This window comes from Lactuca virosa, chromosome 9, assembly GCF_052849685.1.
Source record: "Lactuca virosa cultivar CGN04683 chromosome 9, Lactuca_virosa_CGN04683_v6, whole genome shotgun sequence".
Taxonomy (NCBI): domain Eukaryota; kingdom Viridiplantae; phylum Streptophyta; class Magnoliopsida; order Asterales; family Asteraceae; genus Lactuca; species Lactuca virosa.
Window position 1 is genome coordinate 200,224,420 of NC_136434.1, and position 12,693 is coordinate 200,237,112.

Below are 12,693 nucleotides of genomic sequence, written 5' to 3' on the forward strand. Positions count from 1 at the left end.
GGAAGACATCTGAAAAGAAGAAAGACAAGTTTTGATTAGATATAAAGATATTCCTTAATAAAACACCCAAATGTAATATTAAGGCTAGGACCCAACACAATATTTTATAACTTAGAAGAGGGATGTCGTAATCCAAGCTATAAAATATTTGAAGGTAGGTGAATGACGATTCACCAATTTCCACCATGAAAAACGAAATAATTATTAGGTTTTAATTGGTTTTGAAACTCCTAGATTCTTTGAGATTCATTGAACTTTTCAATGACATGTTTCAATCTCGATTGTGCCTTTCAGGTTTTGTGACTGGGATGCCGAGGATCACAAAACAAGGTGTGAAGTAACCATGCAAATTACTTGGTACCCTTAATATTTACCCCTCGATCGATGTGCTGGTTAACCACACGCGCTCCATCAATACTATGATAAATATTAAGTTACCCTTTGCCTACCTTGTTAAGTCCAGGTTAGTGTGCCGGTTAACCACACACGCTCCACTAACGACTTAATCAAAGTGCAAAGTGTAATTTCATGTGTTAGCACCTTATTCACATTTTCCTAAAGTAACTAAGATTGGGAATTTATAAAAACATTTAGTTACTTTATATTCATCACACTTTTAATGAAGATTTAAAGTCCTTGTCTTACCCGTTCGGCTAATGACCCTCCACCGATCAAGGAAGAGGTGGGTGAGAGTGGACACCCATTAAGCTGTCATTTTATAGGCAGCAACCTTATACCCCCTTATAGACCGGCTTCGTGAATGAGGCCTACTAACAGTAAAACGACTTTTTCTTATACATATATAATTATTATTAAACTTATAATATTATAAAGTATAAGGGTTGAATTTTAACTTTTAAAATTCTAGGGGTTGGAACTAATGTTTTTAAAGTGACTTTACATGTTCCAAAACTTAAGGGCAAGTTTTGTAACTTTAAAAAACTTTTCATTTCATAACTTATGAGTTAATGGTTTAATAAAATGAGTGACTTTTCAATTTATGTAACCTATGTGATTCTTTAATGGTCTTTAAAAGTGTGACTTTTGGTAATCCATAACTTGAGGACAAATTATGGATTCCATTAAAACACATAATGATCAAGAATTAAACTAACAAGCAAGTTACAAATAATTCCTATGATCTTCTAAACTCATAAGTTCATGAACATGCATATCAACAATTTCAAGAATCATAAAATTAACCATATAAAACTTGAAATTTGATAATAGCTATTGAAAATGGATTAGCATAACCATTACACCATCTAAAACAAGTTTTATAACACCAAAACAGTTTAGGGTAATGTTTCTAGTCCATTTCCAGCAGCAAAACTCGAAAAACTACATTCTGGGGCTCCTACTCGTCGAGTGCATGAACCTACTCGACGAGTAGGATGAGTTTACTCATGGACTTGTCGAGTCCCCCATGGACTCGGCGAGTTCATGTTGCGGAGTGCAGAAAAACTGAGTTTTTTCACAATTTTGCATCAAGTATCAAACAAACAAGCTTAGGCTCTGATACCACTATAGGTTTTTGAGCATTCTAACACTCCTATGGTGTACATGCAACCCTAGAAACCTTGGATCTATGTTTTATCTATGATACATGCAAATTTGTTTTTCCAAGGTTCATAACCTATCTAGCATACATGGGGAACTTTTAATCATAAAAGTTAGTAAGAAATACATACCTTGTAGTAGTTTGGATTCCTTGAAAACCTTGTGAGCCTAGCACCTCAAGTGTGATGCCTCAAATGTCTCACACAACACCAAATGCACTTGGAATAACTTAGAGAGAAATGAAGAACACTTAGAAATCGGCTAGCCCTCACTTGTATCCTTAGTGGCCGATTTTGGTGAACAAAGTGATGCTTATATAGTGTGTTACAATTAGGGTTACACCATGTAAACCCTAATTGTCATGACTTTTCATTTCCATGACCCATGGGTTCTATAAACACCATGGAGCATCCATGGAGCATCCTATGGGTTTTAGCCCAACTTGATAATCCATGGAGCATAAGTCCACTATACAAGTATGGATGATTTACACAATCAACCCATATATTTAATTAGTCTTCTTTTGATCACTTAATTAATTTCAAATTAATTCTTGATCAATACTAATTAAATAATACTATTAATATATTAGAACTTATAATATATTAATAAACCTTAAATGTTATTTCTCTCATTTTAGTCTATCCAAACGCATGATGCCATGCAACCCAAATGGATCATGCTAATCGGGTCAAGTACATTCCAGAAATAGTTATGAACTTAGACACCTAATCCAACAGTAACGTCCCAAAATTTAATAGTAAACGTTTTGATTTTTTAAATTAATAAAAATATTATCCAAAACAAGATCATCAAAATCATAGTGAGTTAAAGTGTATCAATAATATCCAAATACATCAGAGTGATATAAAATACGGAGTGATGTGGTGTGTGAACTACAATCATCTCGGGCTCTTCCCCTTCGAACCAGAAGTACCTGAAACATATGCTGAAAACCATAAGCACAAAGCATACTGAGTTCCCCAAAATACCACATACCATACATATAAAACATATAATGGTCCCCACCCGCTATCGGGCCCCGCCCGGCATCAAGCCTCGCTCGGTAAACAGATCTGTCAGTTATCAGGCCCCGCCCGGTATATATATATATATATATATATATATATATATATATATATATATATATATATATATATATATATATATATATATATATATATATATAAACATATAATCATACAAACACATGCGATAATCACAAAGATAATAGCATATAGGGTAGTCATCGGGCCCCGCCCGACATTGGGTCCTTCCCGGTAAACATATAAACATATAACACATGCGAGAGTCACGCATACAACTAGCATATCAAACCATGGGCCGACATTGGTGCCTTCGACCCGCTAAACACAGTGAGGAAACCCACATCAAGCTGCAGAGTCTCTCAAGTAAAGTATGTGTCTGTTGTTCCGGAAAATCCCCACACTAATATCATCAATAATACCCAATTAAGATTTATGTCTTAACCCATAACCAAGAATCTAATTCACTTGTCCATTATCTAGGGTAAAAGACCATTTTACTATTTTCTTACTTGGCGCAAAACCAAGGCCCAACCCATTAACACCAAAAATCCCAATAGTGGCCCATCTTCCTAAATGGGCCCAAAACCCCTCATGGACCTAATCCAATAAGTCCCAAATTCCTAAATGACACCCAAGGTTCCAAATGGGCCCAAGCACAGTTAGGCCCAAAGTCTGAAACTAGTGGCCCATTAAGGCCTAAAAGCCCAAAATAGCGCCTCACATCAAGACTAATCCTTGATCATGTCGTGAGACGTGTCCGATCCGATTCCGGGGCTCACTCCTGACTCATACGATTCTGCTAGAACGCTGACTCATGCTCAAGTCGTGAGACCTTATGTCTCATGTCGTGAGAACGGTTTGAAGCCAAAACCGCCTTTCTGATGTTCTTAATCCATTCAACCCTTAATCTCACCCCTTCAATAAGTTAAATAGGACCCTAATGGTCCATAAAAATGCTTGTTGTATAGACATGCATGCACCATGAATGTCTCTTCACCATTTTAGGTCAAAAAGTGCAAATATGGCCTCAAGTTCTCATGCAAGCTCTATTACTCTACCAAATACCATATATAAATGATATAAGGCGCAAAATACCATTAGAATCCATAAAGTTGCTAACTTTATGGATCAAATCCACTCTAATCAAGCAAAAACATGAGAAAATGGGCCAAAACCGAGATCTAGTCATGAAATGCAATAAAGCTTGAGTCTTGATATTTACAATGATCCAAACAACATGAGAACTAATAATGATGGTGATCCCAAGTAGCTTCCTTCCCAAGATGCTTCTTCTTCTCTCCTTTTCCTTCTTTTCCATAAGCAAAATACCAAATAACTCAAGGTTACATGAAATATAGGGTTTCCTGAGGCTTAGAGGGTGAGAGAGGCTGAGGATGGGTAACCCTAGCCTCTCATTCCCTTAAATACCCATAAATTATGGTTTGAGGTCATTAAGCCACGCTCACGTCGTGAGACCTTATATCTCACGTCGTGAGACTCCAAAGATGCCGGTCAATGGTCACTCACGACGTGACCCCCCCTCCCCCAATATCTCACATCGTGAGGACCCTCAAAATGAAAAAATGAATGAATTTAGTACCTTAGGGTTCCTGATGTTACAGATTATTTGGTTAGATTAATTGGGAAAGCTTAATTATCAGGATTATATATGTTTTACCAGCAAAGGACTTGTTTGAGAAGTGGTTAATGGTAGTGTAACTAAGGAAGGCTAGTTACCAATGGAATATGTTGAGTGGTAAAATTATATGGTGTTGATAGCTTGAGGATTTATTTAGTCTAAGTTAGGTAGCCTGAGAAGTCTAGTCTAATTCCTGCCTGTGATGTTCTCGTTTGATTGTTCACTCTCAGGTGGATCATCTGTTCGACTGTCTATCTGATCCCTGACTACATATAAATACATGCCTTGTATGAAAGATCATGGGAGTGACCCATGACAGTTGGAGTTGTTAGGAAAGACCCATGGCAAGATGTTCTGTAAGACTAGGATGTGGCCCCTAGCATTCATTTGAGATGGGTTAGGATGTTAGTGGATGTAGGCAGTTGCGGGAGTGATGGTAAAATTAAAATTTGGCAAGTAGAAATCACATGGGTTGATGCAGACCTGCTATTGATGGATTAGCCATTGTTCTTGGTTGAGTCGTCAGGGCTTTAAGTCCATATGGTTATTTAGGCAAGATTAACATACGTTTGTTGGGCCATGCCCGAAGTTCATTTTCACGCTTTGTATAAGTTGTCGGCTACAACGGTTAATTGAGGATTTCATCCTTTAGTAAGACAATGCATGGTCAGGGAGACCTTCGTAGGGTCGGATTTGTGAACTTTGGTCATCATGACTGTGGATTGGGTGACCTTGTTCGTCTGGTAGTCAGACATGCTATAGAGTTTCAGATTTCGGATGTTGCGGTTAGTCCTTTTCTTGTTGGTATCCGCTTCTTTTTCGGTTCACATAGCATTCCACTAAGGATCGGTTTGGTTTCGGTATTGGAAAGTGGTAGTCCATTTAAGGTGTCCTTTCAATGCTGCATTAGATACGACACTGGCCATGTGAGTCACCACACGGGTTTTTGCTCAAATGTTTTTGTTGGTCGTTGTAGAATTTGGTGATTATGACGGCATCGAATCATGTTGGAGAGAGTGGGCATGGAAACCCATAAGGGTTTTGGAGGGTGTTGTAGGAGTAAGTCATAAGGACAGATTTCAATGACTAAATGTAATTCAAATTGGGGAGAGTTGTAACGCCTGGTTTTCATTTAATTATTTCAATATAGAGTTAATAAATAATATTGAATAATTGTATAATTAAAGACTAAATTTTATAGGTTTTCGCAGGTGAGCTAATTAAATAAATGGTTAAATTATTAATAATAATGATAATAATAATTGTAATTATAAGTCTAGGGATTATTTTGTAATTTTTAGAAACTTGTTTGGTTAAGATAACTTGAACATATGTAAGATTCTATTCATATGCTAAACCCGAGGGACTATTTGTGACAATTTCTGACAAAGCAGTTGTCTTCTTCCTTTGCTTTTGCGTACATACCCGAGACCTGCATTTTTTCGTTTTTGGCGACTGAAAAAGCTCATACTCGAAAGCATCTGTGTCTAGTCCCTCTTGCACCATCTCCCTTTGACTATTTGATCGATTATTTTCTTCTTTTTGGATGAAAATCACGTGAGCTTACCGAGATTCCTTCTTAACCTCCATAGCTAGGGTTTGCGAGTTTTGCTGTTGAAAAGTTCGTCTTAAATCCATATCGCAGGTATATCTTCTGCCCACTCCATCCATAATGTTTCTAAGTGCTTGCATCAGAGTTGTGGAGGCCGGAGCAACATCCGATAGCTTGATATTCACCGGAAAAATACATATTATGGGTTTTCTGTTGTGACAACTTGGCTGTCGTTTTTGTGGGGTTTAAACCCTCTCAATTTCTTTCTAATGATGACTTCTAAGCCCCCTAACACTTCAGATCGAGTGTACGCTGTTAGAATCAAATGAATCACCTGAAAAATACTTGTGAACTTCCAAAACCGAACATATTGCAAGATTTCTTGTTCCTAACTGTTTTTAATTGTTTTGGTTAAGTCCTAGACCCCTGGTTCTTGGCTATAAATGTTTCCTAGTCCTTTTATCACTTGAGACCATGGTTGGACTGCTAGAACCAAGTATTCAACCTTGAAATGAGTTCAAAACCTCTTGTGCACACTATTCTCAAGTTTTGTAAATGTTGGGTTTGTTTCCTATTTTGTGAGTATAAGCATTTCTTGGACCGGTTAGATGTTTCTCGGACATGTATTCAACATCCTTAAATTATTTGGTCTTGTATCGATACCTTGAGCCAAGTAAACAACATCCTTTTTACTTTATTTTTGTATTAAAAACCCTCAAAGCTTAAAGCTAATATTCTATGATGTTCTTTGTCCATGGAATCTGATTTTGAACCAAGTTTTGCTGTTAAAGCATAACTTATATCATGTGTTAGAAGTTTGGTTGATTACAAGTGCTTTAAACAAGAAGTAATCGTTAGTTTAGAGTTTTGTGTGTGCTTGGTTTGAACTTGGTGCGGAACCTAAGATGGTATTCGGAAACAGGCATACCCTAATATTTGTATAAAAGTAAAAATAAAATATAAGATACATACTATCATGAAATAATCTAAATATATTTATTGGTATGGGAAGTAAGTGTGTGGTAAGGAAGTAATCCATCTAGCTCATGACAGTAGTGTTATTAGGATTCAGCTTGCTAGAATCAGGTGTGTCTTCTCACTATATTAGGTAGGTTGTTAGATGGTCTTTGTTACCCGTGCATGAAAGATTATGGTTGGATCACAACACGTGTGTTTAAGACTATGGTTGGATCACATCGACTGTGGTTGGATCACAACACTTGTTTATCTTTATGACTTGCATGGAAGTCCAGGATGTGGCCCCTGATATATGTATGAAATTCCAGGATCTTATCCATAGCAATTGTATGTAATATATATGTTGTATGGTAGTTGTCTCTGTGATGCTTGCATAGAGGAACAAGATCCAGCCCCTGCCATATATTTGTAAGACCAAGATCTTGCCCTTGGCGTATGTATGTAAGTCTGGGAACCGACCCCTGGTAATTGTATAAAAGACTGGGATCCAGCGCCTGACAATACACGTAAAACTAGGATTTGATCCATGACATTGGCAAGAAAATACGATGATTTGGCGCATGGAATGAAGTGATTGTAAGACTATGATTTGGCCCATAGTATTCACTATTTTATGTATGGTATGTGGTATTTTTAGGAACTTACTAAGCTTTGTGTTTACGACTTTATGTTGTGGTTGTTTAAGGTACTTCTAGTTTCAGAGGGAAGGGCTCGGTGTGATCGCACTGCATCCCCCATAAATTTTCTTCCATACAGTCTTTATGATTAACATTGTTGTTTTGAGAATACTTATTACTCTGATTATCCTTTTGGAAGTAATGAATGAATGAATGGATGTTTTGGTTGATTTAAAAATCAAAATTTTACTTTGTATCTTTTGGGATGTTTCAATGCTGATAGTCACTTCCAGGTCTATAAGGCCAAACATCTCATTGATTCCAAACTTACTAGTATCACGAGCAATCCCACTATTTGGCTGAAGTTGGTCCCTTTAAAAGTCAAATTTTTTTAGAGGTCTTGTATGGATCATATACCTTCCGCTATAGCCCTTATTTGTCGAGGTGTAAACATGACATTGAGCTCCTGTGTCCTTCGCCCTAATGGTGTAGACTCAACAGACCATCTTCTTGCCTTTTGCCCCTACATCCAGAAGATTCTTACCTAGATTTTTAAATGGTGCAACACATCCTATCAGCCTTGCAACTCGGTTTCGAAAATCATCACCTTTGCAGTCACTTGGGGCCGTTGCCCTGAAAAAAAAAACTTTTTCTTTTTCCATCATCTATGGTACCCTTTGGTGTGTGTGGAAGGCGGGAAATAACAAGATTTTCAACAAGAGGTCCAGCCCCCTACCAAGACGGTGAATTGCATTATAAAAGTGTGTTTAATTGGGAGAATTATAAGGTAGTCTGGGTACTTGTAATTAGACTGATTGGCTTTGCTATCTGTTTAAAAACTTGTAACTGGTTGCTTGTTTGTTTCTTTCCTTGCCTTTTTTCTCCTAAGCGTGGGCATTGTTTATTTATTTGTTTGTTTGTTTTATAAAATCACCGTTTCCAAAAAAAAAATATCTATTTTTACCCCTAATCTTAGATGTAAAAGTATTAAATGAACATGATTTCTCTTTGGAATTTGTGTGTGTATATATATATATATATATATATATATATATATATATATATATATATATATATATATATATAACGACCTTTTTTTATTTGGACCGAATGAATTGTTTTAATCATAGTAAATAATAATTTTTTGGAAATTATGAAGGCATAATAGCAAGTTGGCTACTTTCCTTTATCCGATATTGGTGGGCTAAGAAACCTTTAGTGGGTTTATAATGTTTTTTTCTCTTGATAGACCTTCAAAGGCTCTTAGTGGATCAAGGGATGGGTCAAGCCCATATACGCACCCGCCTAGCCTAGCATTAGCCGACGTCACGAGCGCACAAAATGGCACTTGGCACTTCGCACAACGGATCGGTCGCTGGGAGCTGAGGAGCTTTTATTTTTAGCAGTTTTGGAATCGGTCGAGTCTGCCCGAATCTGGTTTGTTCGGAATATTCTAAAAGGCTCAGAAAATGGATTGCTTGGAGAGCAAGGCATTACCCTAGGGTTTCTAGGGGTCGGCCCATGAGGGTTTTTTGCTACCTTCTAGGGCTTCAAAACCTATAAATACAGCTCTCTAGGAGCTGTATTTTCTGTTCGAAAATTAACAGATCTTTCTATCTCACACTTGGCGATTTCTTCCACTTTGTGAGGATTCACTTTGCGTTCATTGTTTTCCATTGCTGTTGGAAAACCGATAAGTCTGCATTAAATCCCGGGATTTTACTCTGTTGCTTACAGCAAGTAAAAGCAAAGTAAAAACCTTTAAGGACAGGAGTTTGATCCGTGTAGTTCTCTAATCAGCCGTCAACAGGTCGGTTTTACATTATTGTCTTGCGTTTACTTTCGTCCAATTACATGACACTCTTCTACTTTTCTTATAATCAGATCTAATCGAGAAGGATTGATCTGCTTTCTGGACGAAACTTCGTAATTATATTAATAATAATTGGATTTATTATTCACAACTAATCGACATATAATTTTTAATATATTGTTGATTTCCTTACGTGTCTATTGGTTTTGATATTCAACATCAGTTGCCTTATGTTCTAAACCGAAAAAGAACTATGAGTTAGGTCTAAACTCCTATAGATGTAGAAACAATGTTTTAAAAACCGGTTTTTTAGTTGAACCGGTACGGTGCTCGATTCCCGGTTCAACCGGTTTGACCGGTTTCTATAATTTTCATTTTTTTTTTCTATTTTCCTACACATACATACATATATAAATCATGATTTGACGTTTACAAGTTCAAACATTAAAAATATACATCAAATTAAGTTGTAAATCAATCAAAATACACTAAAATAAGACATAACCAGAAGTTTTAGTATTTACATCAATCCATATATATCAAAAAGAAAATAAAGTATAATACCGAAACAAAGTATAGTTTTAGATGAATAGTGAGCACATCAAAAAACTTTATAACATACACCATATGTTTTTATTTAGAGAAAACAAAATAAATTTGAAAAAAAAATCATCAAAGTTTATTATGCCAATGGTTCTTTTTCAGATGTTTTTATTCGGTTTAACTGGTTTATTTTAACCGGTTCAACCGGATTTTTCTAAAACCAGTCGGTTCAATCCGGTTCAGAAATCGACGTAAAACCGGTGATAGTTGAACCGCTCCCTCCCACGGTTCCCGGTCCAACCGGTTCGACCGGGCAGTTCAAACCGGTTTTTAGAACATTGTGTAGAAATGAGGTTCGAATGGATATATAGCTCCGTCAATTATAAACCATTAAAACGAGCCATATCAAGTAAAATAGAAATGTTGTTTCTTTAATCCGATTGTTAGATTTTCGGTTTAGATTCGTTTTTGAAATATTTTTGCAATTAAAATATCTCTTGATTTGACTAGCATTGATTTGGGGTCTACACCAATTTACCCGCAAGAAAAAATGTAATATATTTTTCTTATAAGCTCAATCTATATACTTTTATTATTACCATTTTCATGTTTATAATTTTAACACTATATTTTTATTTTTTCTTAATTTTACCACTAAAGTTTTAACAAATTTTTTTTTTTTTAATTTTGCCCCTTTATTTTTATTTTTTTATATTTTTGCCAATAAATATTCACTTTTACTTCTTTAAAACGCTTTTTCTTTATTCTTTTATAATTTTACCACTTTATTTTTACTTTTTTATAATTGTGTCACTAAAGTTTCAATAAACTCTTCCTCTTTATAGTTTTGGTACTTTATTTTTATTAATTTTGCCACTAAAGTTTCAACAAACTTTTCTTCTTTATAATTTTGGCACTTTATTTTTACTTATTTATATTTTTGCCACTAAACTTTCACCTGTACAACGTACCCGCCTTTTTCCTAGTTACTATCAAAATTCAACTAAAATTATCAATAATGTTATAACTTCCAGCACGAAGACCTAGGATTTCTCAGTGTAAGGATAAGCAAACCTATTATAAATGGACATTCATTAATAAATATAATATTATCCTTATCTATGGAAGCCACGTGGAAAAACTAAATATATGTGGATATTCTCAATCAGAACTAAAAAAGATAAGTACCTGCAAACCTGAAAGTTTTGACTTGTTTCACATATATAATAAATTTTTTGGATTTTATCGGAATGCTGTTACATTTTAACATTCGTCCAGTAAAAAAGTAAAGATTTAAGCAATGATTTTTTATACCTAAAAGCCTTCATAGGATTCCCCAACTAAAAAGTTAGAAAATAAATAAAGATTTACTATCTACTTTTCCTTTAAAAATTAGAATATTTCCGATAAATTCGTGTAGATTTACGATTTAACTCTATTTTTTATTTGAAGGAAAAAGAAAACTTATAGTAAATAACTAAATCCTGTTTGATGAATTTAGTTATTTGCTCTTTTTAATTTCAAGACGTTTATATCGAAGCTACCGATTCAACCAAAATCTTATGCATGAAAATATGACTAAGAACCTCAAATAATTTGTTGAAACAAAATCTATATTAAATTTGTAACTATTACAATCTTTCTATTATTTAAACTAATAGGAGAAACACTGGTAATAAATTGTTTTAACCTAAAAAACGCAATATATCATTATAAACCTTATTTAAAATGCAACATATTGTATACATTCGTAAAGAAAAAACATAGTAAATGTTTAATAGTAAACTTTATAAGCACAAAATTTTCAGATATATAAGGATTTTTCCAATTATTGACATTAATTATGTTTTCAAGCATATGACCTAAAATATACAACACAAGAGAAAGAAGAGAAGTATATAATAATAACAGCAACCGTATTTCATTTTATTTACAAGAACTATATATAGAAGACAAAATAATAACACATACAATGCTATTTTATTCAAGGAAAAGTGAGCAAACTCCATTGATTCCGATGAATCCTTTTGATGAAACGAAAGTCGAGCCAACTCCATTGATTCCGATGGTTCAGCTGTATCCACCGGGTCGATCCCTCACGTCTTCACAGCTATTATCGGTCTTCTCAACGCCATGATTAAGCTCTGGGTCCTTACTTGGGTGGCTGGTGTTAGTTCCGGTGACTCGATCTTTAACGTTCTCACTGGTGTCTTTAGCTGCACCCATCATCTTCCCCATTGTTTGATTTGCCCTATCTGCCAGTGCATTACCTTCATCCTGCAAAAGATCATTTCCAGTTTTAGTATAATTATCAAAATCTGAATTTCACGTATGTGCAAGAACAAAGTCCAGATCTTTATATATAAAAGAAAAATTGATGAACTGCAATTGTGTGGGTACCTCAGGGCGAGAATCAGAGTCGGAGAAGGAGGCGAAACCGCCGCCTAACTGACCATTGGCGAAGAGAGCAGGTCTTGAGGCGTAAAGGAGATTATGCCTGCGAATCATCATTCCTATTCCTGTTACTTTTGTTGAAGACATTTCGTTGAATACGTTGCTATGAGATATGCTATCTTACTTCCCTTGTCTATTTCAATGATTTGATGAACGTAGAGTGAAATGAAGGAGGATATATTGTTATATAGGAGGGAGAGGAAATGGATAGATGCATGTTTGTCGAACGACCGCACGAAGTGTTTGGAGGTTGGTCCAAATTTATCGGTCAGTTTGTGTAAGAACTCATCGTCATCCATTCCTTTTTATATATATTTATCAATTTTAGAAAAAAAATTAGAATTTTAAAATCCAAAAAATACGTTCAGAAATCAAATATTAATACTTTGAACCCATCATCTTTCCTATTATAGCTGGAACATGGTAGTTTATAGCTAAAACTTGAAATTGTATCTTTACTTTTATATAACTGCGTTAAATAATATTAG

At 35.2% G+C, this 12,693-nt stretch overlaps 1 protein-coding gene across 1 annotated transcript; it reads right to left on the bottom strand.

The window, feature by feature from the left end:
- Nucleotides 1-11,633: 11,633 nt before the first annotated feature.
- Nucleotides 11,634-12,439, bottom strand: LOC145138769 (uncharacterized). The gene is made up of 2 exons (XM_079072791.1): nucleotides 12,152-12,439; nucleotides 11,634-12,028 (listed from the first exon to the last, which is right to left on the bottom strand). Exons 1-2 carry the CDS (start codon nucleotides 12,290-12,292, stop codon nucleotides 11,822-11,824), a joined length of 348 nt encoding a protein of 115 aa, XP_078928917.1. The 5' UTR covers nucleotides 12,293-12,439; the 3' UTR covers nucleotides 11,634-11,821.
- Between the last annotated feature and the right edge of the window lie 254 nt (nucleotides 12,440-12,693).

Coding starts and splice junctions, on each gene's coding strand:
- LOC145138769 (XM_079072791.1), bottom strand. CDS start 12,292: ATGTCTTCAACAAAAGTAACAGGAATAGGAATGATGATTCGCAGGCAT. Junction 12,029..12,151: donor ACTCTGATTCTCGCCCTGAG/GTACCCACACAA, acceptor GATCTTTTGCAG/GATGAAGGTAATGCACTGGC.